At 42.1% G+C, this 27,607-nt stretch overlaps 1 protein-coding gene across 2 annotated transcripts in view; it reads right to left on the minus strand.

Moving 5' to 3' along the window:
• Window positions 1-6,794: 6,794 nt before the first annotated feature.
• Window positions 6,795-27,607, minus strand: part of LOC123775142 (eEF1A lysine and N-terminal methyltransferase) — a 54,467-nt gene continuing 33,654 nt past the window's right edge. For both annotated transcript variants that reach the window (XM_069319181.1, XM_045770056.2), the window contains exons 4-13: window positions 26,443-26,564; window positions 24,487-24,589; window positions 22,152-22,271; window positions 20,188-20,324; window positions 16,200-16,386; window positions 13,091-13,271; window positions 9,835-10,019; window positions 9,383-9,518; window positions 8,316-8,444; window positions 6,795-7,115 (exon numbers count right to left, since the gene is read on the minus strand). In XM_069319181.1, coding sequence (XP_069175282.1) covers window positions 6,835-7,115; window positions 8,316-8,444; window positions 9,383-9,518; window positions 9,835-10,019; window positions 13,091-13,271; window positions 16,200-16,386; window positions 20,188-20,324; window positions 22,152-22,271; window positions 24,487-24,589; window positions 26,443-26,564 — 1,581 coding nt within the window. In that variant the 3' untranslated portion in view covers window positions 6,795-6,834. The remainder of the gene's footprint in view (window positions 7,116-8,315; window positions 8,445-9,382; window positions 9,519-9,834; window positions 10,020-13,090; window positions 13,272-16,199; window positions 16,387-20,187; window positions 20,325-22,151; window positions 22,272-24,486; window positions 24,590-26,442; window positions 26,565-27,607) is intronic.

Genomic DNA, 27,607 nt, shown 5'->3' on the forward strand with positions numbered 1-27,607 from the left:
AATTACAATTATTTATAGCTTAGTTACTTTCATGTAACTCGCAATCGTACATTCTTAACATTAATAGCCCAAATTAGCACATATCTTGCTTTTAAATTAGCCCATAAAGTAGCAAGTAGCGAAATTAAAAATTTGGGAGCGCGGGGCTCTCAAAAGTAGCCCAATTCGCTATTTGTAGCCCAATCTGGCAACACTGATGACGACACCACCTTCCTTCCCTCCCTTGTGGGTGGGCTGGGAGAGGAGTGAGGGGGGGTGAGTAGTATTCACCTAGTTGTGCTTGCAGGGGTTGAGCTCTGCTCTTTCGGCCCCACCTCTCAACGGTCAATCAATTTTTTTTTCACCCCCCCCCCCCCAGGAAGTAGCCCGTAGCAGCTGCCTAACTTCAAGGTACCTATTTACTGTTTGGTGAACAGGTGCATCAGCGTGAAAGAAACTCTGCCTATTTGTTTCTACCTCCACTGGGGATCGAACCTGGAACTTCAGGACTACGAATACCGAGCGCTGTCCACTCAGCTGTCAGGCCCCTCAGCATGGATTTAGGGATGGCAAATCTTGCCTCACAGGACTATTAGAATTCTATGACCAGGCGACAAAAATTATCCAAGAAAGAGAAAGTGGGCATACTGCATATTTTTGGATTGCCAGATAGCCTTGACACAGTACCCGCAAGAAGACTAGTGAATACATTTTTTTTTTTCCCCATCTTGCCTAAAACGCTGTGCGTATTAGTGGCTTAATTAATTTAGGCATGGAACAGTATATACAGTACTAGCTCTATCTAGAAATCCAGCATTCTGCTTGTAACTTGATATGTATGTATGTACTTTTATATACCTAAATAAACTATTTATTTATATTCATTTATTTATAAGCTAGAAATGCAGGCAGGAATAAAGGGGAAGGTACTTCAATTGATAAGAGAGTGCCTAAGCAACAAACGTCAGCGAGTCACTGTGTGGGGTGAGGTCTCGAATGACAAGATGGTCACCAATGGCGTCCCACAGGGTTCAGCCGGTCACCCGGAGGGTCGGCCATCTTGGCGCGCGGATTGAACGCTCCTGGCTTGGCTTTCTTTCCTTACCTCATCCGGAGCTCATCTTTGAACTCAGCTGGCTTCTTTGGGCCAGTGTGTGCTCACTGCAGTTACCCAGGGGCTTCCAGCACCGGGGGAGGCCGGATCCTCCCTAATGGACGCCTCCCCGAGCAGGGGCGCCATGGACGGTGACAGCAAGTCCCGGAGAGACAAACGTCTGTTGGAAAATGAGACGGCTGATGCTGCCCCAGAGCGAGATGCTAAGAGGATGTTCTTGCCTTCAGAAGACCTTCCTCTTGTGGTATCTCATTCCTCGTTTGTGGTTGTCTTAATCCAGTCAGCAACAGGTCAGGTGCGTGTTTGCAAATCCTCGTACCTTAAGTGCAGCAATTGAGTCTTCGGTATTGCGATCATATTGCCTGCCTGAGACCGTGCGTACTCTTTGTAGGGGTGCAGCACTGAAGCTACACATCAGAAAGGAGTCTCTGTTGCACGTCCGTGTATCCGACATTATTACGTTGGAGGACTGGCCTGTCAGGTGCCGACAGATATTGATTCCGTGGATAGCAGTCTCCGTGGTGTAGTGGTAAGACACTCGCCTGGCGTTCCGCGAGCGCTATGTCATGGGTTCGTATCCTGGCTGGGGAGGATTTACTGGGCGAAATTCCTTAACTGTAGCCTCTGTTTAACGCAACAGTAAAATGTGTACTTGGATGAAAAAACGATTCTTCGCGGCAGGGGATCGTATTCCAGGGACCTGCCCGAAACGCTACGCGTACTAGTGGCTGTACAAGAATGTAACAACTCTTGTATATATCTCAAAAAAAAAAAAAAAAAAAAGATTATTAGAAGTTACCAGGATTCGCGGAGCAGCAGGGCCGACATCCATGGTCCGTATAAAGTTTGATGAGCCCCTCCCTGAGCGGGTGGCACTACACAGGACCTCGTACCAGGTCCAGCCCTACAACTTTCCTGTGGTACGATGCTATGCTTGTCATCTATTGGGTCACAGTCGCCTCACCTGCCGTAATGCAACATGCTGTGCAAACTGCGGCAACACAGGCCATACAGACAGAGATAACGGTGGGTGCTCTGCTTCACCTCGCTGCCTTTTATGCCATGACCATCACAAGGTTACGTTCAAGAGTTGCCCGGTATATCTTGAGGCCCTCCAGTTGGACATCGATCATAAAGCTGCGGGGACCCCCTCGACATGAGCTGTTCTAGAGGTTGCGCGCCCTCAATCAGCCTATCGTTCCTTCTCGCCACCAGGTTCCCCCTGGTCGGGCCTCTTCACAAGTAGGATCTAGCAGAGCTCTTGTCTATCCCAGCCACATATGCCTCATACGCCCAGGCTGCTAATCGATTTTCCCTCCTAGGTCGCCTCGACATGGATGCAAACTCATCCACGGATAGACATGGATGCTCAGTCTCGACTGGAGTCCGGCACTCGTCACCCTCCTGCCTCTCCCAAGCGAAGCCAACACCGACGTCGTCGACACACCTATCGATCAGGAGGTTCTGCTCCATCGGATAGCCCTGATGATCCTCTGGTCCCCCAGGCGCTTCCCAGGGGATTGACACTGGTGGAACATGAGGCCCAGAGTGAAACACCCACCAGTCGCAGGCGCCGTCAAGAGAGTTCGCGAGCAGATCACCGCTTCCGTCAGGCATTGCTCAACAGCCTCTGGACTGGTTGTCATTGATACCACACATTTTACTTACTTTGTATGAGGGCTTTATGGCTTTTTCTGGTGGTTCATTATTTGGAGATGTCCGTATACAGTTGGTCAGAAAATTAGGTGCTGTATTTCAGGCATAATGGTGCCCCATCCTGAGAATACTGTGGTATTTTGGAATGCCCGCTCCCTTTTTAAGAAGACGCAATTTAGCCAGCGCGCACCACCGTTGATCGTGGGACTCTGTGAGACGTGGCTTACTGATGATCTTTCCTTCACGGTTCCGGGGTATTCGGTCTATAGACAGAATCGGCCGGTACGGGTTGAGGGGGACTTGCCCTCTCGGTCAGGGACTCAGTCTCGAGCTCCTTGCTCCGGATTCACTCCTTTCCAGGCGGACATTTGGAGTTCATGGCAGTGAAAGTGGCCCTCTCCCATGGGTGGGGCACCTTTGGAGTTCTGTATAACCCTTGTCTACTAGTAACGGCAAAGGAACTAGAACACTATTTTGGTCAGCTCACGGACACCTGCCTCGTCATGGGTGACTTTAACGCTCGGCACTCTTCATGGCAACCTACGCTATTGAGTCATCACCACAACATGGTTGGCCAAGCCCTGATTTCAGTTTCTCCTAGACTCCCCAGATCTCTCTTTACTGACGCCGCCAGGTTTGGGAACCCGGATAGACCAGCTTAATGGGCATACTTCAACACGATCTCTGCATTGGAAGAGGCCCCCTCACGATGGCGCAGATATGGACCGGGCCATACCTGGGTAGTGATCACCTGCTCATCGTCATTTCCTTTGGAGGCACTGTCTGTCCTGCTCTGACCACCTGGAGATCCAAGTGGATCTTCTCGGAGGGGTGGGTTGCTTATGAGGCGGATGACTGGTCGACCCTTCCCCCAGCAACGGCTGTGACAAACTTAAGGAATGGTTCAACAAATGGTTACTAAATGTCAGCTCACATAAATGAAAAGTAATGAATCCACCCTGATTGTTTTTTGTTTCAGAAGGCAAATGCGGTGGCTCATAAGGCTATCTGTACAGCCAAACTGTAAAGATGGAAATTTTGTCTCCACCATTATGGTTGACATCTTTCTCCCTCAGATCTGGAAGAAAATTTGTGAGATTGTAGGCAAATTTGTATATCGCCTATTCTTCATCTCTTTGGTTCTGTCGCTGCAGATCTGTTATTGGTCACGAACAAATTGGATTTTCTCTTTACAGCCTATTGCTTTGGTACTCATTTTCCACTTTCCTTGCTCGTAAGCCTCTTATTGAGTTTAATCCCTTGGACTTTCGCATTCACCTACAGCTTCCCTCTGTCTGAATTCCAGCCTTTCCTGTCCTCCTGTAGTTCTACGGATGCTGGCTCAGACGACATTCACTATGATCTGCTAAGGCATCACCCTTGGTGCAGCTTTCTGTATTTGGTAAGTGTCTATGATCACATTTGAGTGGCAATATCAGTCCCTGAGGACTGGCTCAAGGTTCTTCCTATTCATAAGTACAGTACTAAAGGTACAGTACTTCCGTTAAGGTTTTTTTATCCTATTGCCCTGACAAGGTGTCTGCAAACTTTTTGAACATATAATTAATATACGTCTCATGTGGCTTTTAGAATGCCATCGCTACCTCTCCCTTTTAATTTGGCTTTTGCAAGTGTTGCAGCAGGACTGACATCTTTGTGGACTTAAGAGGTCTACATTCATACTGCCTTTGCTGTGAATACTGTACCTCCACTGTTGCTATTCTTTTTTACCCAGGGAAACACTTATGACATTACATGGATACAATATTTTATCCCAACTCCATTCTTAACGCCTTCATGGTAGTCTTTCACTCTTCCATGAAAGCTTTCCCTCTCATCATTTACTTAAAGTAAGATCACTTTCACTGACTCCTTTTCAACAATATGAAGGTGTTCTCTAAAGTAGTGTTTGTCTTATGCTATGTGCTATGACTTTTACTCAGAAGCACATTATTCTTTGTTCTCCTTTATCGCTCTATGGTAATCCCCTTCTTTATTAAGATTCTGCTAATCTTTTTGGGGTTGATCTTTGACATTCATTTGTCTTGGTCTCCCCATATCTCTTACCTCCTTGTTGAATGATCTAAGGCTCTTACATTGCTTAAAATCTTGTCCTGTACTTCCTACAGGAGCCGACACTCACTCCTCTTGTGCTGCTCTAACTATTCCTATCTCTCCTTCGACTCTTTGGTCGTCTTGGTACTCTGCACCATACTGGTTTATACCTTAGCTCTGGTGCTTTATCCCCTATCCAGAGCTTGTATGTTAAAATCCTGTTTTTACAGGATCGTTGTGATCGTTATTGCCTTCCCTATCTTGCATAGTACCTGCAACATCCTCATTCTCACTAGAATTCAGCTAGTTGTATTCACTTAATTGTGCTTGTGGGGACTGAGCTCTGCTCTTTCGGCCCGCCTCTCAACTGTTACTATTCCCCCCCCCCCTTCCCCAACACACACACGAAGCATCCCATAACAGCTGTCTAACTCCCAGGTACCTATTTACTGCTAGGTAACAGGGGCATCAGGGTGAAAGAAACTGCTCATTTGACTCTGCCTAGTCCAGGAATCGAACCTGGGCCACAGGATTACGAGTCCCGCGCGCTGTCCACTCAGCTACCAGACCCCCATAGCTCTAAGTACCATGCTTTGAATGTTACCTTCCAAATGGACCCTGTTCCCTGTTACCACATAACTTTTTCTGTAAGAAAAGATTCCTGCAAGAACCTGAACCTTAAATATTCTGCAAAAGAACCGGCAAGATTCTGTCTTGATTCACGTTTGCAGTATCTCTCATGTCATTCCAGCTTTGCTCCTATAGAGGGGTACTACTGGCAAAATTTTGCAAGGCCTTGACCTACATGGTGAAGGCTTATACCTCCTACTGCTATAAAGCACCTTTTCCTTAAACGTTTTGCGCCCACACTTCATTGCACTATTCAAAGATGGATCTAAGTTTCCCGATGTTGACTACTCCAGTGTCTTTCCTGACCAAAACTATATGTGCTGCCTACCCCTGAAGACTGCATTGTCACGGCAGAACTTTATGTAATTTTGTATGCTCTTCATCAACTGCTTTTCTTACGTCAAATTTCCTGTCATTATGGTTGATTCTTCTACTGCACACATGGCTCTGGAGTCACTTAAATCTGCAGTGGTCGAAATCCAATATTGACTGTTTCTTATCTCTAGTAGATTTAAGACATTTGAGTTTTGCTGGGTTCCTAGCCATATTGATGTTACTGTAAATGAACGTGCAGACACTGCTGCAATGGAGGCCATCCACACTTATCCTAATTTGCAAAATAGCATTCTATATTAAAATTTCTATCCAGTCATTCATTTCTCAGTTGTACACCTTGTAAAATGTCCAGATTTTCAGGACAACTGTATGTTTAGCTTTTCTATTGTCCATTGGGGTCATTTGTCCCTCATTAATATCCTTGGTGAATCTGATACCTTTGACATCACTCGACATATCTTTTTGTTCTTGTATTGGCATCTTGAGTGATATTTAGCACCTTTTGTATATTCAGTGGCACTGTTGGTGCGACATATCTTCCTTGCTTGGAGCCTTCTTTTGATAATTACTTAACACACCTCACTCATACAACAGTAACGCAATCACAACCAATTGCAAGTGGATGGGCTGCTACACTCAACCTCCATTTCCTGTACTCCTGATCCTCAGAATTACAAGGTTGACTAGACTGCATGTCTTTCTCTTGGATGTTACATCCAGCACCAACTTGCAAGCTAATTGTGCAACATATGATAAATTTTTATTAAGGGATATTGAAAATTTCAGTTGGGGTTTTCTAAAACTTTAGTACTGTACTTTAAATAGCTTTAAAATTTTGCATTATATTCTAGTTCAGAATTATCAAACCAGTAGAAAGTAATCCTGAAAGACAGACTGTCACAAACTTCCATTCAATTCTTTGTAGCCTAAACATTAATACAGAGTAATAAAAAATGCATTAGGATCAATATAGTTTTATTTAGTAACAACTTTAATAGTTATATATAAGAGTAATAAAAATGCATTAGGATCAATATAGTTTTATTTAGTAACAACTTTAATAGTTATACAATAGTCAAATTTTCTGTAATTTCTGAAAAAGAAAAAATATCTTCATTGGTTTTTTGCTGTTGTTTGAGAGACTCATTAAGAGTACGGAGCCCTTTCTCAAATCTTAATTTAATTTTTTCTGGACGTTTCAATCCAGATAATAAACAAAAAAGCACACAGTTAACTTCTTCAGGAATTTGCTGGCAGAGAACCACTGGGAATACTGACTTCACATCTTCCAAAGTTTTCTTTTTCAGTTGCACATCTCGGCACACGAGGTTCACAATCAGTACTCCTAAGAATAAATAAATGGGTCTCAAGTATATTTTAACAATAATAATTACATCAATATAAACTCATATTTTGGTATAAATTAGCTAAAAGATTGGTGCTACAATACGTAGATTAATATCATAGTAATATTCTTTGTTTTAACTACTACAGGTATATTACCATTTATTGCCTGTATCCAAAATATTATTATTCAGCAAAGTCTTTACTACAACCATTTATATAAAAAAAATAGTGATGAATGTAATGAAACACCAATTTCTGGGTGAGCCCTGACGGTTCTCTGAAGCTACTATCACTGTGTCATACTACTATGCTCCATCAGAGTTCTATGGCCTACCAGGGACCAGGAGCCAGAGCCTGTCCTTCTCACAGAGGGGCACAGAGCAGTGGCATTTATATACTGTATTACATAATTCATTTATGCCACGAATGAGGAAGGCATCATAGAAAGTCAGTGAAACAAAATAAACCCTGGTGGACCAAACTCTCACAAGTCAAGCCTGGCCTCGGGCCGGGCTTGGGGAGTAGAAGAACTCCCAGAACCCCATCAACCAGGTATCAACCAGGTAAACCACTGATGGCTTTAAACGAGACCACAACCTCCAGAAACAGCTATTGAACTCTCCCAAGAATGTAAACAAACGACCAAAAATTTCATGGACCTAGCGCTAGCTCATTCACCCCATCTTTCCCCTCGTTTGCTGGAAGAAGGGGGAGCAGCCAGGGGAGTCAGCCAGTTTGATAATGATGCAACCCTGCCCTTCCCCCCCCACCTCTCCTGACGACCTGGAGGGAGAGAGCCACTGGGGCTCACCAAAAAATGGTGTTTCATTATATTCAACGCTTGTTTTCTGGGAGGAGCCCCTTGTGACTCCCTCAAGCTAACTACCCACAAAGAAGAGTAAATGGGTGGAGGAAGGAGAGGAAGCCAGATCAAAGGGTCCCAAACCCTTGTGAGGAAGAGGGACCGACAAACACCACCACAGGCTGATGGAAAAAAACAAAAAACCCATGGATCATGGGGCCAGGCATCAGTAAAGTGAGCAAGCTCCCTTTCCCCAACTGCCCTGTATGGTTATACCACACTGTATGGTTACACCACATGGCCACACTGTATGGTTACACTACATGGCCACACTGAAAGTTTGGGGATAAAAAAGCACATATCATGATACAAGAGAGTAAAAGGAAATAATCTTACCTCCTTCCTTGAGGCAACTTGAGACCACTTCCAAGAAACTGATCTCAATGAATGCTTGAGGAGGGCAGCTCATACCCACCGTCGAATCCTTAGAGTCCACATCAAACATGATCACGTTGAATTTGGTTCCTGTTGACAAGAGGTAAGGAGTGAGCCGACAGTGTACAACTTGCACCACTTTTCCTTCAGGTGCAATAACCCAAGAACACCTAAACTATATAACATGACAACTTTGTGTCAAGTTTTGTTGAGAAAAGATTAAATGTCTTAAAATATTTCTTTAAAATCCATCAATGTTTATACATTTTTATACCTTATATTGTATCCCCTGTATTGTATTTCCTGTATATCAGTGCATAATAAAATTGCATTGTATCCCCTTGTATTGTATACCCTGTTTTATATATGCATTGTATTGTGTCCCCTGTATTGTATAATTGCATTTAATTGCCTGTATTGTATTTCCTATACAGTATATATTATATTATATTTTATGTCTATCATTGTATTGTATTCTTATATTATATTTCCTGTATTATATCATTGTATTGTATCCATTGAATTGTATTGCATCCCCTTTTTATATCCCCTGTATTGTATCATTGCATTGTATCATTGTATTGTATCTATTGTATTGTATCCCTTGTATTACATCCCCTGTGTTGTATCCATGCATTTTGTCTTGAATTGTATTTCATCCTTTATATTGTATCATTGTATTGCAACCCTTGTATTGTTTTTCTAGTGTTACATTTCTTGTATTGTATACCTTGTATTTCATGCCTCCAACAATAGCTACCACTTCATGCTTTTACTCCACTTAGTTTGAGAGAACTTGTTATCAAGTTTTGTGTACACGTAATCCTTGTTTATCATGCCACAAACATGCTGCTAATTCCAATCATGTTCCATGAGTGGAATTAACCATTCCACTCATGGACCCACAAATGTTTATGACTAGGACATCTGCCTGCTGTGCTGTATGCTATGGTATATTCAACTCATAACACTACAGTATCTACAAATCTGAAGAAGAAAATAATTTTATACTGCCATGTGGATTTTACCATCTGCTGCTGCACTCTGAATATATTTGATGCCATCATTGATTTCTACTTTCAGTCTTGAATTAGGCACAAAGCCAAACCACTTCTGGGCAATGTGTACCATACTGGGGTCAATGTCAACTGCCGTCACCGTAACCTGGGGAAGAAGAGCAGACGTCACCTTCCAACTTGCACACAATTAGGTAATTACACTTAGGTAATTACACACCCAAGCAAAACTCATTATTCAGTAATAATAAATAACAATAACATACTGTAGTATTATTACATACTATCTAATAATAATAATAATATTGCACAAAGAGATCACATTAATGTGATGTATCAATGTATTCATGGTCACTTGACCCACCAGAAACCAATCCCCATTTATTGTTTGCCAAAACAACACTTAACAAATCCAATAAACTATATAGAATGAGAATGTGATTGAGAGAAGAAGAATACTATACCTTAGGGAAGTACTTATGGATGTAGGTGGCGAGAGGTCCGCCACCCAGGCCGACTAGCAGAAGGTCCGAGGCAAGTTCCACCAGACCCATCCCTCCCACCATCGCCACATGATGTTCACATGACAGGAAGGAGTAATCTACACTAACTTTCTCCTTTACACCACCTTTCTTCTTCTTTTCCTTCACTATTGACAAAAATAACACTTTGAGTGAACAGTACTGAACTTTTGAAAAAGAAGCTTCTTTCTGAGCAGGACACTTGATTGCTACCTTAGTTAAGTGTCCACCTTGTTAAGTGTGCAAGTCTCCTGTGAACATAGCCAAATTCCAACTTTGTCGAAATAACCTCCATATCCCCAACTCGGCTGAAATCTGTTCAAGCTGCCCCTGCTGAACTATGTGTGGGGGAAGGAAAACACTGAAAAATTTTCAATCCAGTCCAACAGATGCATTCAACTACACAAAAAAAAACTCCTTCCAGCACTGCCAAGTGTTGCTTCTGTTAACATATTACTGTAGTAGCTTACTCAGAATATAATATAGTGCTTCATGTCTGTACCCGTTCTTCAATAGTACATCTACATTTGCATTTTACTCTTACCTGTAAATCTTATGAAAGGAAAATATAATTCTAATATTCAACAAACATTGAACATGTATCCCATGCTCTTGCATGGGATGTATGTTCAAATGATGCATGTACTGGAAAAAATCAGCAAGAAAAGAATAGTGGAACATTTGGAGACTAAATTTTGTAATGGAGAGACAACACAAATTCAGGAGAAAATCATTCCTAACAAACTTAAATGAATAGCATGACAAGGTCATCAAAATATAGCAAGAAAATGAAGCATGAGTAGATTGCATTTTCCTGTACTGCTGGAAAGCTTTTGATACAGTTTATCACAAGAGTTGTTGCGATACACAACGTGGAGAGACAAGCAAGGATAATAGGAGATACCATACTGGTAAGAGAGTATCCGATGAACTATGAGCAAAGGGTCATAAACAGAGAGGATATTTAAGGCTTTAGAAGAGTGGAAAATAGGAGTCCTCCAAGTTGTCCTAAGAATGTTGCTCATACGTCATATTATATTTATGTTAACGACCAACCAGAAGGAGTGAGTTCGTACATGTTAATGTTTGCACATAATGCAAAATTTACGAGAAGAGGAAGAACTGAGGAGGACTGTAGGGTGATGCAAGAAGGCCTCGACAAACTTTAAGAATGAGCATTAAATGGCTACAGGAATTCAATCCAAATAAATATAAAGTAATAAAATTGGGAAAGGGAAAGAGGAGATTTGTAGGTAACTATACCATAAGGGAATGTCAACTACTAGAAACACTGAGAGAAAAAATATGGGAGTGTATATAATCCCAACATTAATACCAGAAGCTTATGTGTATAAGAAAACATCAGCAGCATTTGGGAAGTTAGCAGACATGAGAACAGTACTTATGAATCTAACAAGGAGGCTGTCAAGTCTATGTACACTGCTTATGTGAGATCATTACTGAAGTAATGAGAACCAGCATGGAACCTGCACCTTATGAAGCACAAAAGGAATCCTGAGATAGTACAGAAATAAATACCAAAATTGAGAGTGCCCAGCTAGGAGGACAACAAGGGACAGCTTGAGGACAGAACACATTACAACTTTAAAAGATATACTTGACAGTGTCTTTAAAGCCAAGTTATGTTTGGAGGAAGCATGTTTGTGTGTTGTGTTGAGTCGCTTTCATTCTGAGATGGACTGAAAATTCTCCAGTGTCTTTCTGCTACACATAACCTGGCAGAGGTAGCTTGAACAGATCCCAACTGTGTTGAAGATGAAAAGGTCAGTCTGATCATGTTTCAATGTACCTATGTCCAGGAGAGAGCTGGACCATTGTCTAAGTGGTATAAACTCAGAAATATATTATTAAAATAGCTTATGATGCATTCAGTTCATTCTCAAGATGTGGCCTACAACATAAAACTGTCAACATTGGTTTGCAGTTAACCAATAATGTACACGATATTTTAATTACAAAGTGATGTATGCTTTATCCATCAGTTACAGATATTCAACAGAAATGCACCATTATGATTATTGCATGTTATGAATTTGAAATTGGCATTGTAATTTAACATTCATATCTTTGACTATCATTCACTTAAGTCTATAAATAATAAGAAAGAAAATGCAGAATAGAACCAGGGAAGAGCAGGGGGGTGCCATAGACACAATCAGAGAACACTGTTAGAACATCAGAGGTCCACAGTTGTTCAACATACTACCAGCAAGTATAAGAAATATTGCCAGAACAAACGTGGACATCTTCAAGAGAAAACTAGATAGTTTTCTTCAAGAAGTGCCGGACCAACCGGGCTGTGGTGGATATATATGGGCCTGCGGGTAACTCCAAGCAACAGCCTGTTGGACCAAGCTCTCATTCACTTTTACTGGGGAGTAGAAGAACTCTCAGAGCCCCATCCATGTACAATCCAGGTACAACAATAAAGTATTATTGGGGGGAGCCCCATGAACTCTGAGGAGTTGATGGGGCTCCCCCCAGAAAAAAAAAGGCTTTCAACAGAGTTCCACATAAGAGGTTTTTCTGGAAACTGCAACAACCTGGAGGGGTGACAGGGAAGCTTCTAACATGGATGAAAAATTTTCAAACAGAAAAATGAAGGCAGTAGCTAGAGGCAATGTATCGGACAGGAGAAATGTCATGAGTGGAGTACTACAGGGTTCAGTTCTTGCACCGGTAATATTTATTGTCTACATAAATGATCTACCAGAAGGAATACAGAATTATATGAACATGTTTGCGGATGATGCTATGATACTGGGGAAGATAGGATACAAAGATGATTGTAATGCCCTTCAAATGAATCTAGATAAAATAAGTGCTTGGAGCAACACGTGGCAAATGGAATTCAATATGAATAAATCTCACGTTATGGAATGTGGAATCGAAGAAAATAGACCACACACACAACTTATAAATTATGTGGAAAGAAATTAAAGAACTCGAATCTAGGGTTGGTTTTGGATAGTAAACTGTCACCAGAGGAACATATAAAGAACATATATGTGCTCTTGGAAGACTCGTTTATAACTGCCAAGCAATACAGTGTTGTTTAGCCCATCTGCATTTCATTCTAGCATACTAAATGTGGCAACAAAATTAAGATTATCAGAAAACAGAAGAAGTGATGCAGCTTCTTACAGTTAAAACATCCATTCAACAACACATGACAAACCTGTTATCAGTTTGGCTTCAGACTGCACTACATTTTGATTGGCCAAGAATATGAGTCGTCTGAGTTTTGAAGCCCCGGGAGGTTGGACATCCTCCACCAGATAGTCACCAGAGTACTGACTCTGGCCACGAGTTACTTCTTTCCTGGACCCCAGGTCTTCACCAACAGATAAGAATGGTATCTAGGAATATGATAAGAAATGTTCTTACTGTACAGTATATTGTAGCTATTGGCAGAATTTTGTATGTTCTGAAAATGTTATACAGTGAATACAGATTTATTTACATTTTTTAAACATTTAAGAGAAATTTGAATTTTGATAACCTAATAGAATATTTCTTGTAGTTGATACATCACAAATAAAAATATACAGCATTAAATATATAGAAATGCCACTTTATGGTAGAGCTCCTTAAATTAAGTGGCTCCTCACTACTGGGTCACATCAGTTGCAGGAGTCCTGTTTAGGCTACTGTGGGACCACCAGCCAGACTCCAGTCAGGAGGCGGGAGTTGCCACAATATATTTTGTATATATTTATTCCAATGTTTCTGATTAGTTTTCTGTGGAGAGCCCCTCTGGCTCCCAAGAATTATACCAGGCTGATGTGTATATATTAGACAGTGGCAACAGTCAATCGATGGCATTCTAGGCCTACCGGGGATCACGAGACAGAGCCTGGCCCCCTCAGAGAGGCATGAGGTGCAATGGCCTATAGACACCCCCCCATGTAGTTGGAAGCAGTCTATGTTTGCCATCTACCAGGTCAGGCACCCAGAAAGGTAGGAATCCCTAAACAAACTACAGCTGGTTAAATATTGCATATCGAATGCCAAACGAGCAAGCAGAACATCCAAATCATAAAACAAGCAAACAAGCATGACGTCACCACAGCCGCCGCGCTGCTGTCTGCGCAACTCCCCCTCCTCGGAAGGGGGAGGGGGGGGGGTAGGTCCCAGACCTCCTGTGCTGGCTACCCAACCCAAGTTCTGAGGCTGTTGCGTTGGGTGGCAGTCGATAGACTCTGGCTCCAATCTTCGGGCAGTGCTGTGCCTTGTGGTGTTGTGCTGCGGTGTGGTGGTGTGCGAGCCAGTTGTTCTTCCAGAAGTACTGGGGCTGCATGCACCTAGGGCCATTTTCCCTAGGTGCCCTGTAAGTACTGCCCCTTGCAGTTTGGGGTTACCTACCAGAAAAAGCCAGTGCTTTTAGAGGATGCAGACGGGCTTTACACAAGGTGCTGATATGATTTATTTCAGCATTTTTACTCTCACATGTGTATCCAACGTACATACCCATACTTGTACTTCTGAACACGGCTTAGTTCCACACCATTTAGAGTAAGTGTATTCATTAATACATTGAATAAGGTGAGACTTAATACTCCCCCTTGGTGGGTACCTAACTGAAACCTCCGTTCCTCAGACATGTATCCCTGATAATACACCTGACCTTTTCTCCCTTGTAGATAATCCCTTATCCAATATAGCAATCTTCCTAGTGTGGGCAGAGCCAAGGTCGAACTGACCAACATCTCCAATTCCAGGTCCTAAAAATTAACTGGAGCAGCTCCCAGGCTTCAAAATGGGTACACAACCAAGACCACTGCAGTTCAGAAAACCAAACACTAGCATCATCAGGAGGGTTAGTAAGAAGAGCAATGTGATAGGAACAGTCCCTGCACAACTCAGGGTTGAAGGTATCACCGACCCAACAGGCAGCATGTAGGAGGCAGAATGAATGAACGTAACCATATGGCACTGATGATGTGTACCATTCGAACTTGCATAAAGCTTGAGTGGGCTAGGGGGAAAAAACATCCAAGGCTACCAAGCCTATAGGAGATTACCAAAGACTGAAGGTTACAATATCTTGTAACCTGAGGGTCCCAGTAGTATAGTCGAGTTTGTTCTCGACGTACAATCGAGAATTCCAGGTTCGAATCCCAGGCAGGCCAGACATGGTTGGGCACATTTCCTTCCACCTAATGCCTCTGTTCACCTAGCAGTGAGTAGATACTCAGGAGTTAGTCAGCTTGTTGTGGGGGTTGCATCCTGGGCAGGGTCTGTAATTCGGCCTTGGGGAGGGGAAGGGGACATTGATAAAAGCCAAATGTGTATGAATACACTCTGGCTTCCTGTCCCCCGACACAATGAATTATAATACAAACCCAGGTACTGGGACACTATGCCAGTATTCTCAAAAAGTTCTACGTAAATTTACCCAGCCTAGTCAAGATGGTGGAGAAAAGCTACCTCGGTGTGCTGAAGTGCAGCTCACGTGTAACCCATTGCACCCCACCAGCCAAGATGCTCAAACTGAGAAAACGACAGAAGCTCAAATCCCCCAGACTTACCCCAAGGCAAAGGCCACCTCAAGAAAGGTGGACCTCTAAAGGAGCATCCCATGAACCCTCCAGGGAAGAGAACGCTTGCAGCACAAGGGAAGTACTAGGGAGTGCTTAGGAAAGGAAACCCTGAGCACGTGCAGCTCCAAGTGCACTTAACTCCTGGTTCATGCACACAAAAGTGCAAGGAACAGCCACCAAGGCAAAAGAAACCCAAGAGAAACAAAGAGGCCAGAGCAACTGTGGCAGACCCAGCACACATCAAAAGAGAACTGACAGTGGAGTGGCCTTTGAGCTGAGGTCTTGCCCCCCTCCTCCATTGAAACGTGGGGGAGGGTGGGGCGAACTAACGGGTGCTAGATTTGTAACATTTTTTATCATTTGTTTATGTAGTTTGGGGAAGTTCTATGGCCGTACTCAAGCCTTTAGGACTCGGAAACTGCCAGCTGTGGTTTGTTCTGACTCAATGACTTCCTGGGTGCATTCCTCGGTGGTAGCACAAATGAATAACTTATGCCAGAGCACCCTGTGCCTCTGTGAGGAGACAAGGTTCTGGCACTGGGTCCCTGTTAGCACAGAGAACTCCACAACCAATAGCACCTACATCGGAGACGTTAGCTTCAGGAAGCCACAAGGGTGCCCCAGCGCCCAAAGCCACAAGCCCAAGAAAGACAAATAAATAATCTAAAATATTAAACTATTGTACGTGTATGATAAATCAACTTTGGAAACTATATTTTTCAAGAAGATGAATAAATAAATTACCTTTGTGTTAGATGGTAGTGCAGAAGGAGCCAACTCCATAACTCTTGCAGAGAGTTCCTCTTGTATTCCTTGTAAGCTGTGGTATGTTTGTCCCCTCATGAGGTGCACCACCACCAGGCGTCGTGCACCAGCACTCTCCGCAAGCTTCTCCCTTCCTCTCTGGCTTCCAAACATCCACTCATGTTCCCTTCACAAAAAACAACACTTCTGGCATTAAGTTTGTCAAGTCTGTCATGGCACTACAGTACTTGCAACTACAGTACTACCATCTCCTCTTATATACCCCTTTCCTAAAGTGTGCAAAGGCTGCCCTACTGTTCTGTGATGCTGGCATTCTCAGCCCATCCTCCTGTTTTTGATAGTACTTATAGGAAGGATGAGGACCATAGGACACATACCGACGTACAACACAATTAGAAAGTAGAAATCAGTAGTACTGAATTTGGACAAACTGGGAAAACGATTGTCTACTTATGTTGCAAAGATAAACTAAAATAATCTAACCTAACCTTCCTAGGCCTAATACATGCTATCAGAGGCCTAATATAATACATATGTGCACTATACCAGGCCTAGGTATATTTATGTTTGTTTTTTTGTTTATGTTTCATTTTTCGGACCCAATAAAGTGAATGGTACTAAGTTCTACTATGTAATTGCATATTATGTCAATGTTTGTACTATGGTTCATGTACAGTAGTTACACAAAGTAGTATCTAAAGAGGAGGATGGGTTGGGCATTCCCCACCTCCAACACCTTCTCTTTAAGAATGGTAATTCCCCAACACTCACCCTAGGACACAACCCATCCAACACCCTCCTCCACTGTGGACAATGTCTCCCACACCCCAATTCCCAGAATGGAGACCATCCCATGTCACTCTCCCAGGGTGGAGACCATCCTGCTTGATACCTGCTTGGTGGGGTTCTGGTAGTTCTTCTTCCCAAGCCCGGCCCAAGGCCAGACTTCACTTGTAAGAGTTTGGTCCACCAAGCTGTTGCTTGAAGCGGCTCACAGGCCCACATACCCACCACAGCCCGGTTGGTCCAGCATTCCTCGAAGAAAATTATCTAGTTTTCTCTTGAAGATGTCCACAGTTGTTCCGCAATATTTCTTATACTCGCTGGGAGGATGTTGAACAACCGTGGACCTCTGATGTTTATACAGTGTTCTCTGATTGTGCCTATGGCACCCCTGCTCTTCGCTGGTTCTAGTCTGCATTTTCTTCCATATCGTTCACTCCAGTATATTGTTATTTTACTGTATAGATTTGGGACCTGGCCCTCCAGTGTTTTCCCACGTGAATATTATTTGATATCTCTCTCATATCCTTTCTAGTGAGTACATTTGGAGAGTTTTGAGACAATCCATTAATTTAGGTGCTTTATCACGGCTATGTATGCCATATATGTTCTCTGTACAGTATTCCCATTATTTCAGCAATCTCTCCTGCTCTGAAGGGGGAAGTGAGTACTGAGAAGTACTCAAGATGGGACAGCACAAGTGATTTGAAGAGTAAAACCATTGTGATGGGATCCCTAGATTTGAAAGTTCTTGTAATCCATCCTATCATTTTTCTGGCTGACGTAATATCTGCGTAACTTTATTAATATCTGCTTGTAGTTTTTAATGTCTTCAACAGAGATAATTTTCATGCTGATTTTTATGTCATCTACAAAGGATGATACGAAGCTGTGACTTGTATTTGAGTCTTTATCTGATATGAGAATAAGGAAAAGCAGTGGTGTAAGGAATGTACCCTGAGGTACAGAGCTTTTAACTGAGCTTGGACTCGATTTTATATGGTTGACTGTTACCTTATGTGTTCTGTTTGACAGAAAACTGAGTATCCACCATCCTACTTTACCAGCTTTTCCCATTGACCTCATTTTGTGTGCTATCACTCCATGGTCACATTTATCAAATGCTTTTGCAAAATCTGTGTATGCCATATCTGCATTCTGTTTTTTTCTAATGCTTCAGTGATTTTGTTGTATTGGTCAAGTAGCTGTGAGAGGCATGATCTTCCTGCTCTAAATCCAAGTTGGCCTGGGTTGTTGAGGTCATTGGTTTCCATGAAATTAGTGACCTGACTCCTGATCACTCTCTCAAATATTTTTATTACGTGGGACGTTAGTGCAACTGGTCTCTAATTCTTTGCCAATGCTTTGCTCCCTCCCTTGTGTAGAGAAGCTATGTCGGCATATTTAGGCACATCTGGTATCTCCCCCATGTCCAAGCTCTTCCTCCACACTATACTGAGTGCCTGTGCTACTGGCACTTTGTATTTCTTTATAAATATTGAATTCCATGATTCTGGCCCCTGGGGCTGAGTGCATTGGGCATGTTGTCAATTTCCCTTTCAAAATCTGCCACACTTGTGTTGATATCGGTTATAATTACAGGGGTTTGGATATCATACATAAAGAAGTCATCCAGATCTTCCATTTTCATGCTGTTTATTGGAGAGCTAAACATGTTCTCATACTGCTTTTTTTAGGATTTCACTAATTTCTTTGTCATCCTCCATGCATCAACCTTCAATCTTACGAATAGGTTCAATATTGGCAATGGTTTTTGCTTTTGATTTTGCATATATGAAGAAATATTTTTTATTTTTCCTTATTTCTTGAGTTGCTTTCTGTTCTAGTTGCCTTTCTTCAATCTGATATGAATGCTCCAATCTCCGTTCAATTTATTCAATCTGCCTGTTTAAATTATTTCTTCTTTGTATGGAAAGTCGTATTGTTTCACATGTTTCAGACAGACTTCATATGCTTCAGAAGTCAGTTTTTTTATTCCTTGTGTAGGAGTTTTATTACTTAGAACAGTTTCCCTTGAATGTTTGTAAGGTTCCTGTTTATTTTCTCCCAGTCTAACCTTTTATTATTAAAATTGAATTTACTAGATAACCCTTCTCACTTGTTTCTCTTGGGCCTACCACCATTATTAATGTTAGTTTGCATTTCAATGATCTAGTGCTCCAAGTATGTAGCGTCTAAGATTGTAATGTCTCTGATTAGCTCATCACTGTTCGCGAATATCAGGTCCAGCGTGTTTACATTTCTAGTTGGTTTTGTAATCTGCTGATTGAGCGAGAATTTGTCACAGAATCTCAGTAGTTCTCTGACCTGTGGTTGGTTATTTCCAGGTTGATTTCCTGCTATAATGTTATTGTTTACTGTTCTCCATTTTAAACTGGATAGATTGAAGTCTCCAAGAAAGATAATACTGTATCTGGTACTGGATTTGCTAAGTTATCAAGAATATTCTCTATTTTGTGTATCTGCTCAGTGAATCCGATGTACATCACACTAGGGACTGATTAAAGTCCCTCTTCACTTCCCATAAAGTCACTACAGACCTTGTGTAGTGCTGCTTCACAGCCTGTATCAATAAAATATTGATGTGACCCCGTAGGATTCTATGCCCTCTGACAACAGTCATTTGGGCAGGACGGCAACCCTGTGATGTGAGATCAGTATTCTCATGGAAGAGATTATTATCGTGTGTCATATTCTCAACTTTCAAAACATTGGAATCTTGGAGGTTGCTCTTGCTACAATTAATCTTTGCATCCATTGCCAGCATGGTAACAACTGGCAACCCAGTATCACATCTGGCACCCCCTCTGTGTGTTACATGCTGTTGCACTTATTGCAAGCATTATTTATGCACCATCACAGTGTACTGGTCATGTACGTGTGTGTTCAGGGACTCAATGATCACAATGCACATTTTGTACAAGCGTCCTTCTTGGCATTTTTAGCACCATGCAAAATTATTCTTTGTTGCTTCTCTCATTAACACTTGTTTGTGCTGAAGAAGCTTGTGTTTTACACCTTTTGAGACTGGGCAATGCAAGTGTCCCTCTACTATCAGTATGGTGTGCTGCAAAAATATGAAAATTAAGAGAATGAATAACACAAATTCAAAGACCAGGAGAAAATGTAGGTGGATAAGGAACTGCTGGAAATAAAACATTACCTTCCATGTGGAACAATGAATACCGCAAATTTCAGGCTGTTGGACTTCTTGAGAGAGTCAACAATGTGGAGAACATATCTTACTCCTCCTGTCTTTGGGTCACACAGCTCCACTGACGTGTCCTCTCCTGCAATGTGCTGGAAAGCCAAAAGATAACCAATTATAAATAATCATAACAATTATTATACTTTAAACTTTTCAATACAAAGAACATGCATAAATGTTGGAAATTTTTCCAAGACGTCTCATAAAAGATAGGGAGCATCCAGATCACTCCATTAATGAATAGAATGCATGGCTTTATAGCTAGAAACCTCAGCAATAAATGCAAAATCATCATCCCCAATTATATTTGGCCGTGGTGACCCCACTTAGATTATGCTGTCACAATTCTGGTCACATTATTACAAATTGGACATGAAGTTCCTCTGGAAAATTCAGCGTAGGATGACCAAACTGATTCCTGGTATTAAGAACCTCTCATATGAGGAGAGGTTAAGGAAGCTTGGCCTGCATTTCTTGGAAGGGAATGAGAGAAGACATAACAAATGTCTTCAGGTGGATCACAGGTATCAACAGGGAAGATATGAGCAAGATCTTCATACTTTGATATCAGGTCAGATGTAGGAAGGATATGGGGAAGTACTGGTTTGGGACCAGAGTGAGAGAAGAGTGGAACAGGCTGCTGGCCAATATCACTGAGACAAATAGCTTTACAAATCCAACGTTGAATGTAATGAAACACCACCTTCTGGGAGAGGCCCACTCAGTAGCTGCTTAATGCTACAACCTGGCAAAGACCAGAGGCCAGATTCATCAAGTATTTGTGCAAGTACTTACGAACCTGTACATCTTTTCTCAATCTTTGGTGACTATGTTTACATTTATTAAACAGTTTATGAGCTCCAAAGGCTGTTTATAACAATAACATTTGATTGGGAAGTTTTGATGCTTAAAAAACCGGCAATGAATGTAATGAAACGCCTGTTTCTGTGGGCTCCTGAAGTTACTATGCTGATATAGTACCAAACTACTAGGTGCCATCAGTCACAGCATTCTTTTAGGCCTACCAGGGGACCACGAGCCATAATCTGGCCTCTTCTAGAGAGGAGCAGGGAGCAGTGGAACATATGATAAAATTATTATGAATTTATTTGTCTGTCACCACCAAAGGAAGGCACCCAGAAAGTCAATTTAACAAAGCTGACCATTGTTGGTGATAAATGACTGCAGCCTTAAAAAGAACTCCCCAACAATGTAAACAAACGATAAAAAATTCCTGAAACTTGCTCCCCACTTGCCCCAGCTCGTTTGGGAAGAGGAGGGAGGCAGGCAGGCCTCCAATGCTTGAAACAGCATCATGTATGTGATGACTGCTTGGGACAGCATCATGCATGAGGTGACTGCTTAGAACAACATCATGTATGAGATGACATACTTTGAACAGCATCGTGTATGAGAGAACATGCTTGAAACAGCATCGTGTATGTGATGACTGCTTGGAACATCATGTATGAGGTTATACTATTGGAACAGGATTGTGTATGAAACAACTGCTTGGAACAGCGTAATGCATAGAACACCCCCATCATAGCAAATCAAAAAGTATAGTTTCCTCTGCCCTCAGTGAACGGTGGCATACCAATGATGTCAAAAGGACTGCAAAACAAAACATGAAAACATATACAAATTTGGCTACCTATGATTTGTCATAGGTTGTATTTATTTGTAAATCAAATGCATTTTATTATTTATTTGTAAATAAAAAATCATGATTTGCAAATAGGAAAATTACGGTTCCTACGAATTTTCTTATTGACACGTCATGTTAGTGTGATTACTCTCTGTGTATTTGCTACCTACTTTGAACTATAACTTTCTAGAGGCACATGTCCCCACTACATGATATGATTAATGAACAAATATTTATGTTAACATACAAAAGTCTTAAAAACAAATCTGACCTGTGAATGGAGGGTGTGTCGCAGGAGAGAAAACTGTTGAAGTTGCTGAATGTTACGCACCACCTCCTGTGTGCTCTCCACTCTGTGCACTCCCTCTCCTCCAAGCTCAACCTCAATAACCTGCAGATATGGAATAATAGTATATACTATATCAATAGAAATAAACAGCTTATCTTACTCCCACATTACACAAGTCGAGCCAATAATGCAGTAGTGGAGCTCCAATCTGTTGCATACAAAGAGAGGTTTCAGACAAAATTAATTTCATAGCCAAAAGATAGCACCACAGTGTGTACTGTTGTGATGATGCCTTAGTCCACCATTTGCTTGAAGATAGTGTGACGGGTTGTGGTATCGCAGCTATACTGAACCCAGATGGTATGGCTCTCCATCACACAAATAAATAAAAATGCTGCTATTGGCCCTTGCAGTGTTTAAGTCGCAGGTGGAAATAAATGAAAATCATCAAATAAATAATTAAAACAATTTACTGAAATATTAATAAACAAAAATGGCACCAGAGAATACTTGGAGGCTATTATTATATAACAAATCAAATGATAAGTAAATGAAAGTTTAACTAATACAAGATTATACTGGTGATGTTGAAGACAACTACTATACCACCACAGCATCCAGTATACAACGTTGGCTGAAGGCAGACGGCGTTGCAGGAGGCCAAGGTGATCCAAGGGCACTAAGAGAGAGACTGCCTCTCCAGGGAGGCGGTGCTCTTTATATAGTCCGGCGGTGATGACTCATCCGGTGTCAGCGCAAGGTGGACATCTGGTCAACTAGTAAACTGCTCGTGTGTGGTAGTTGGTGCCTTTGTGTTGAGCTGCACCACTGCCAGTTGAAGGCGGCTAACTGCTTGTTTGTGAAGGCAAACTACCAGTTAGCAGAGGCGCCCGGCTTGCCTCTGAGTCGTACCAGGCCATGCCAGGCCCTGGGGGGTACAATGAGGTGGAGAGGTGGCAGGACTGATGACTTATCTGTGCTGGTGTAGATGTAAACTTCCAGTGTAGAGCCATTGAAGGTGAGGAAAAAAGGCAGTTACACTGCTATGCAGGGGATTCACGTGACAATAGCTCAACACAATTTTCTCGAGGGGCTGAACGATGGCTCCCTGTTGTTAGCCTCACCAAGATATGTTGCATCTGCTCTTGTGAGCACTTAATAACATACCAGAGGGCAAAACCTGGCCCCTTCACAGAGGTGTAGGAAGCAGGGGATTGATAATCACACTCACTGAAGAAACAAATCCCCAGAAAAGAAGTGAAGCAATCCAGACAACTGCAAGGTTCACAAACAGTAAAGAAACAATGCAGCAAATGACTCAGTAAATGATCCACCCAGTAAATCACTCTTTTGCTTAATGTCAAACATGTCTGATAACTCCATGAATCTCCAGTTCTTTGGGTTCCAGTTATTATAGATAAGTGTTGGCCATCCTTCAGATTCTGTCCATTGGGAGCCCATTTGCTTCATGTGCATGTGTTTTCAAGTACAGTATCATTTTTGGTGTGAACTTTTTAAACAGTGAGGTGGCAAAAATAAATACTGTATCGCCATTTCCTGCCTTTTATGAAGGGGCCAGGTTCTGGCTCTCGTCCCCGGAAGGCCTCTAGAACTCTGTGGCTGACGTGACCCCAGTAAATGATAACCATCTCAGCATATAGCTTTAGGGAGCCACCGGGGCTTACCCAGAAATTGTTGTTTCATTACATTCAATGCTGGTTTTTTTATCAACAAGGCAATGTCCCAGCTCCAGCCTTCACATGGTCAGCTGTGGTTGGGGCTCCTGTAGAACACCAAAGAAGCCTCCATCTGCAATTGGTCCCAGGGCTGCACCACCTCTTGAGTAGGAATCTTGAGAACTTCTTTGACTGCCTGAACTATGCCTGTATGAATATCCCCTAGGCCACATCTGATCCAAGATACTGAACAGGTTTCTTTATATATATTCTTCTGCACTTTCCTCTGAAGATTTTTGACACTCAGTACTGTATCTTGGAGTCATCCAGCTATTTACCAATGCTTCCAGCATAGGTCGGGGCTTCGGCTCTAGATTCCACCATATGGGTCAGGAGGCATTGATATCCAAGATCACTGAAATCTCACATCAATGTTCAGGAAATGATGGTTATTTTGATTATGCCTACATACCTCACATCCCTCTAATGAAAGGCTCAGCCTTCGTCTTTACTGTAACAATGTGACACAAATGGACAGCAACCCGAGAGTACCACAGCACTTCTTGGAATATTAATACAGTATCAACAGACAGCTACCAGAGAATATAACAGAACATCTTGAGCAGAACATCTAAACTTACTTGCTTAAAGTTGTCCACGTGCCTGAACTTGGTACACACAAGGACAAACACAGGGAAAGAGAAATTTCCAGACTCTGCCTGTGACTTCTCAGCATCTTCACATCTGCAACGGAATATGGAGTAAACGCCTCTAATCGCTGACAATCTATGGTAAAGTGTTCAATAAGTATCATGTTCAGCAAATTCCTCAGCCAGACAAAAGAACACAAAAGAATGGAAAGATAGACTGGAGAACAAAAGGAAGGAAAGATACAAAGGAGAACATAAAGGAAGGGTAAGACACACTGGAGAACATTAACAAAGGGTAAGACACACAGGAGAACATAAACAAAGGGTAAGACACACTGGAGAACATAAACAAAGGGTAAGACACACAGGAGAACATTAACAAAGAGTAAGACACACTGGAGAACATAAAGGAAGGGTAAGACACACTGGAGAACATTAACAAAGGGTAAGACACACTGGAGAACATAAACAAAGGGTAAGACACACTGGAGAACATAAACAAAGGGTAAGACACACTGGAGAACATTAACAAAGGGTAATACACACTGGAGAACATTAACAAAGGGTAAGACACACTGGAGAACATTAACAAAGGGTAAGACACACTGGAGAACATTAACAAAGGGTAAGACACACTGGAGAACATAAAGGAAGGGTAAGACACACTGGAGAACATTAACAAAGGGTAAGACACACTGGAGAACATAAACAAAGGGTAAGACACACTTGAGAACATTAACAAAGGGTAAGACACACTGGAGAACATTAACAAAGGGTAAGACACACTGGAGAACATAAATGAAGGGTAAGACACACTGGAGAACATTAACAAAGGGTAAGACACACTGGAGAACATAAAGGAAGGGTAAGACACACTGGAGAACATTAACAAAGGGTAAGACACACTGGAGAACATTAACAAAGGGTAAGACACACTGGAGAACATAAATGAAGGGTAAGACACACTGGAGAACATTAACAAAGGGTAAGACACACTGGAGAACATAAAGGAAGGGTAAGACACACTGGAGAACATTAACAAAGGGTAAGACACACTGGAGAACATAAAGGAAGGGTAAGACACACTGGAGAACATAAAGGAAGGGTAAGACACACTGGAGAACATTAACAAAGGGTAATACACACTGGAGAACATAAAGGAAGGGTAAGACACACTGGAGAACATTAACAAAGGGTAATACACACTGGAGAACATAAAGGAAGGGTAAGACACACTGGAGAACATTAACAAAGGGTAAGACACACTGGAGAACATAAAGGAAGGGTAAGACACACTGGAGAACATAAAGGAAGGGTAAGACACACTGGAGAACATTAACAAAGGGTAAGACACACTGGAGAACATAAAGGAAGGGTAAGACACACTGGAGAACATAAAGGAAGGGTAAGACACACTGGAGAACATAAACAAGGGGTAAGACATACTGGAGAACATAAAGGAAGGGTAAGACACACTGGAGAACATAAATGAAGGGTAAGATAAACTGAAGAATATGAAAAAAGGGCAAGACACATTGAAGAACATGAGCGAAGGGTAAGATACACTGGCATAATATATACTGAGAAGTACCAGGTAAGGGATAATATATACTGAGGAGTACCAGGTAAGGGATAATATATACTGAGGAGTACCAGGTAAGGGATAATATATACTGAGAAGTACCAGGTAAGGGATAATATATACCGAGGAGTACCAGGTAAGGGATAATATACACCGAGGAATACCAGGTAAGGGATAATATATACTGAGGAGTACCAGATAAGGAATAATGTATACTGAGGAGTACCAGGTAAGGGATAATATATACCGAGGAGTACTAGGTAAGGGATAATATATATACTAAGGAGTACTAGGTATTGGATAATATATACTGAAGAATATGATAGAAATAGGAAGTAAAACTTTCTGCAAGAGTATACACCTGCCTGCATATCCTCATAATCCATCCATTCTTGGGGAACCAGTTGAGAACATGTTCGAGGATGTGAGCCTGAAGCAGTGTGACACACACGTATCGACCTCCCACACGCAACACTCGGCTCATCTCCTATGTGGTACAAATTACATTATATAGCACAAGTGGGCCTCACAGCACCTCAGATGCATTTCCAATGGTTCCCATATAAAAATGGTGACGCCGAGGAAAATAAGACTCGTGTCCCTAAAAAATAAAAAAAAGACTACTACACAAATCCACATGCTGCAAGAAATTTGACAATTAACAATCTGAAATAATTTTAGAACTAATTCAATTATTTTATAAATGAATCCACCATAAATTTTATTAATATAATACAAAGGAAAATAATTTATTGTAAATTTTACATATTTAAAAGTGCATTTTCTGGGAGGAGCCCCTTCAGCTCCCCGAAGCTAACCAGGCTGATATGAATGTATTAAACCCTGGCATCAGTCAATGCACATGGAGTTTTAGGCCTACCGGGGACCATGAGCCAGAACCTTGCCCCTCTGAGAGGCACGAGGAGCAATGGCCTATTGAAACCCCCGTGTGGTTGGAAGCATTCTATGTCTGCCATCGACTGGGTCAGGGACCCAGAAAGGTAAGTGCCCCAAAACAAACCCTTATAAATATTGTTAAAATATTGCTACTGAAAGCCAAACTAGTGGACAGAACTCCCCAAATGAAAACGAGCAAATGAGCATAACGTCACCACATTGCTGTGCCACTGTCTGTGCAACCCCCTCCCCCCCTCCCCGGGAGGGGAAAAGGGGTCGAAGACCTCCCATGCCAGTTACCCAACCCAAGTTCAGAGGTTGAAAATCAAATAGAAAAAAATGCTAACTGGATGGGAGGAGGGATGCCAGGAAGCCTCTAGGTTTCCCCTAGAAAATAGCGTTTCATTACAATCAACGCTGATTTTCTGTGGAGAGCCCCTTCAGCTCCCCAGAGCTACTTAACCAAAGATAAAACAAGAGGGACTTCCCCGGGAGGCGGTCGCCACTTGATCTTCAACTCAAAGTCAAGACAACTGGCAGCAACCTGCGACCCATGGCTGCACACACCCGAGAAGGGCCAGGAACATTAACAATTTACCATGCAGCCAGGACCTTGTTCGACCTCCAAATGCC

Source organism: Procambarus clarkii, chromosome 92 (assembly GCF_040958095.1).
Source record: "Procambarus clarkii isolate CNS0578487 chromosome 92, FALCON_Pclarkii_2.0, whole genome shotgun sequence".
Classification (NCBI taxonomy): domain Eukaryota; kingdom Metazoa; phylum Arthropoda; class Malacostraca; order Decapoda; family Cambaridae; genus Procambarus; species Procambarus clarkii.